The sequence below is a fragment of the Hyposmocoma kahamanoa genome, unplaced genomic scaffold (genome assembly GCF_003589595.1).
Source record: "Hyposmocoma kahamanoa isolate Upper Pololo Valley unplaced genomic scaffold, ASM358959v1 62, whole genome shotgun sequence".
Classification (NCBI taxonomy): Eukaryota; Metazoa; Arthropoda; class Insecta; order Lepidoptera; family Cosmopterigidae; genus Hyposmocoma; species Hyposmocoma kahamanoa.
This window is the reverse complement of record NW_020653850.1, coordinates 22,719,760-22,723,494: the sequence shown is the minus strand read 5'-3', so window position 1 is coordinate 22,723,494 and position 3,735 is coordinate 22,719,760. Positions and strand designations below refer to the sequence as shown.

The window sequence follows — 3,735 nt, the reverse complement described above, 5'->3', positions numbered from 1 at the left end:
GTATCTAATGGAGCAATAAAAATTTTTGACATAACACCACTTATGCCATTCTTTCATGAGGGATGCAGTATACAAGTAGCTGCAGTGAAAGTTCTTTGCAGTAAGTCTCATCTTGTTAAGTGTCAGTTAAAGAGAAACTAAACTTATTATATAATATCTACAACCCTAGAAAAAAACAAGAAAATTGCATTTTAAATTTTTTATTAGTCTTAAAACCTAGATGTTTACGAGGCTTCCATTGCTGTGGCGGTCTCTTCAGTGTATTTGCCTTTGTCCTTGCCCAGGGCTGCTAGTCTGCCCTTCGCTCTGCGGTCAAGGATGGCTTTACGGTCCTTGTTCATCTTTAATTTTACAATCACACACTGAAAGAAAAAAAAAAGTGACAAAGCTTGTTATAACATATAAAATATATATTGGATGAAAAAGATCATCAGAGCCATGGAAGTGTATCTGCATTAGCAGTGTCCCTGTATACCTTGTCCATCAGTCGTAAACATCAGGTATGGGTATACATGAGAACAGAGTTCAGGGTTTATAGTTCTCATCATTTCAAAGTTTACACATACAAAGTCCGATACATAAACAAGTTGTGGTTTTTATAACCAATAACAATAAAAAGTTGAGGAGCACCAGAACAAAAATGAATGAATCTGACAAATTTCTACTAGATTCTACTTTCATGTATAAATCTGTGCATAGAAACATATTGTCGGTGATAGTATCAGTAAAATGCGCGTATCTGCACCAAACCAACTTTCACAGGTGAGGGTTTTAACATATATACTTTGTTATTAACACAGTAAGCATAAATTTTATGTTGTTTACAGACTGATGACAACAGATTCCCGTAAACCACGCTACTTTGGTTGTCACACCATTTACGCAGATATGATTTGGCCACAAAACAACGATCCTCTGTTGTTTTGTTTATAGCTGTGTCTGTGCTTGTGTAATAAACGATTTTCTTTCTTTCACTATCTTCAATAATATTTTGAATTTATCAGTTGCTGTTCTAGTTGAATAAATTATTCACAGAAATTTTCAAAAAGTAGATTAATAATGAAGAACAAGTAAAAATGTGACTTATCAGTATTAGTTCCATTGGTACTCATTTACAAAATAGTAATCCTTATTCTGTTTAGTTCAACGTGACATCTAGTGTAGTTACTAAATGAATAAAATATGTTTACTTCTCAAAATGTTTGAATTATTGAAGTAAAAGTATATAACAAACCTTTGAAGGGTGGATACCCACGTATGCACTGGCACCATTAGCCTTCTCGCGCTGGATCCTCTCAATATAGACAACAAACTTCTTACGGTACACTTGAACTACTTTACCGACTTGCTGGCCTTTGTAGTGTCCTCTAACAACCTATAGAATAAAAAAAATTATTAGAACTTCTATACAATTTTAGGAAGATTCTAAAAAGGTTTTATAAGCATCAGAGCCAATTTTTGAACCATAGCATAGACTCACAAACCACAGCTTGGTTTCACTGAAGAAAACCTTCAGATCTTCCTTACTGTGGTAGCAATCGTCCATGGTCTGTGAATGGTTTGATATCATCATATAAAGTAACTATTAGCAAATAATATCCAGGAGCTTGTTTGTTTCTAAACCGTTAATACATCAGTTTTTAGGTTACATGAAATAAATAACTGGTTTAATTCCAATATTTAGCTACACTATGTACTCTTTGACTAGATTTTAGTGGTAAATTAAACAGAATATCATAGTGTGTTCGACAAAAGATGACATTACCACTAACCTCTATGTTTGTCGTGCGTACGTAAATTATGAATGAACATTAAAAAGAAATTGGAGGGAAAGCCAGGACAAAGTCACATTTACCTGAACTTCGTCGTCTTTGCGGATAGGCATAGATTTCACATTGAACTTCTGCCTAAGTTCCTTTGACAGAGGAGCGGACATCAACACTCGTCTAATGTGGGAAGGAGCGCTGAAATGGCGCTTCCTGTTTTTCCTCCTCGACGAGGTCACCTGCTTATTGTACTTCATTCTGGCGCTCTTCGCTGAAAACCGAAACACCACGTTTATTTCCCTGCTATAATGTTTAGGTTACGGACTCCTGCGTGCTAAATGTCAAATTGCCGCGACTTGTTTTAAGGTCACGAATAAATGTAATACTGAAAATATCCATTGTGCGGGATAAAGGATATCCCTAAAAATTATGTCTTATTAATTTTATCGCGATTTATCGAGATTACAACAAGATTTCTATGGATTTTTCAACGTACCCTAAACAACACGGCAAAGAACCGAAATAAAAGAAATGTCTGATATGTGTTGCCATTTCAGAAACTGTAACAATTGCTAATGATGGAAATAAGAGCAAAAATTGTATAACTAACAGAGAATACAACTTACAAAAGATAATTTAATGCATCTATTTCGATTGTCTATTACTTACTGAAATCTTCATGTATGTCTTGCTTCACGACAAATAATTCTACAACTAACTCCTTAGAATGCTTTAGAATGTTAGTAAATGGCAACAATGAAAGCATTATGTCAATTATTGTTCCATTATACGAAGTTATGATTTTGCTGTTCTTGCAAAGTTAATGGTAGGTTTTTCCGTACGAAAAATAATGTTTTGATACGATGTTAAATATAATTTCCTTACACAATTTCATAACCACACATCAAACAATACTAAGGGTCGCATTTCAGAACTCTACTCAATGCTCAAGTCAAGACTTGAATATGATTTTAAGCACTAGAAATCAAATTCAATTCTCAAGTCAGGACTTGAGTATGATTTCAAGCACTAGAAATCGTACTCAAGTCCTTGCCATTAGGGTCGTATTTCCAGTGCTTGAAATCATACTCAAGTCCTGACTTGAGCATTCAATAGCGTTCTGGAATACGACCCTAAAAGAATAACTCCGAAAATACAAAAAATATTTAAAAAGTTTTGTTCAAAAACATTATAATATAAAAGTAAACGGCATTTGGATTTTTTTAATACTTAAATTAATTTTTTTTAAACTTTTTTGTCTAAGAGATCATTGCATAAAACTAATAGAATATGGCGCATTCGTGACAGTGTTTTAATGTTTAGAGTAAGTAAAACATTATGTAGAGTATTTTACAATTTATTTATACTTTTAAATGTACGATACTCAGATTTTATTGATTTTCCTCACAATTGCTTTGTAGGGTTGTTAGTAGGTACGTACATACTTGGACAATATAAAATTTAAAATGAGTATGTTCGTATTGTATGAACGGTTGTCAATATTTCGACTGCAGCAACGTACAGTATCGAAAGTACAAAATGCATACTTTACAGTAGACCAGTTTGAAGTTATATTTTGACTTAGAATAATAAGTTTTAATAGTGTCGTGAAAGTGACACCCAATTATGATAGCTAATTTTACGTGTTTTTGTAGATATTTCACATTCAATAGTTAACGTTGTTAGAATTGGCTAGAAATTAATCGAAAGTGGCAGATTCGTTAGTATTCAGGGCTTGCAAAATTTGAACAAATATTGAATCTTCCAGTTTCGGTACTTTTCATTGACAACTTTTATAAAATCAATAAAAGTTGAACACTTTCGATTATTGATTAACCAAGTAAAGAAAGAAAGAAAGAAAGACCAAGTAATCGAAGGTTTGAAAGAGAAGAGGATACCAAAACCAAACACTGATTTTATAATTTACTAATGTACATTTATTAATTGTCACTTATTGTATGGAATTCAT

At 33.0% G+C, this 3,735-nt stretch overlaps 1 protein-coding gene across 2 annotated transcripts; it reads right to left on the bottom strand.

Annotated features, from left to right (window-relative positions):
• Positions 1 to 200: 200 nt before the first annotated feature.
• LOC113229422 (60S ribosomal protein L26) lies at positions 201 to 2,293 on the bottom strand. Of its 2 annotated transcripts, XM_026463003.1 has the most exons (4): positions 2,263 to 2,293; positions 1,856 to 2,037; positions 1,235 to 1,375; positions 201 to 362 (listed from the first exon to the last, which is right to left on the bottom strand). In XM_026463003.1, the coding sequence occupies exons 2-4, from the start codon at positions 2,021 to 2,023 to the stop codon at positions 225 to 227; spliced, it is 447 nt and encodes a 148-aa protein (XP_026318788.1). In that variant the 5' UTR covers positions 2,024 to 2,037; positions 2,263 to 2,293; the 3' UTR covers positions 201 to 224. The 2 variants fall into 2 exon arrangements, with proteins under 2 accessions (XP_026318788.1, XP_026318789.1); XM_026463004.1 differs by lacking the exon at positions 2,263 to 2,293 and having other exon boundaries at positions 1,856 to 2,049.
• Positions 2,294 to 3,735: the final 1,442 nt, after the last annotated feature.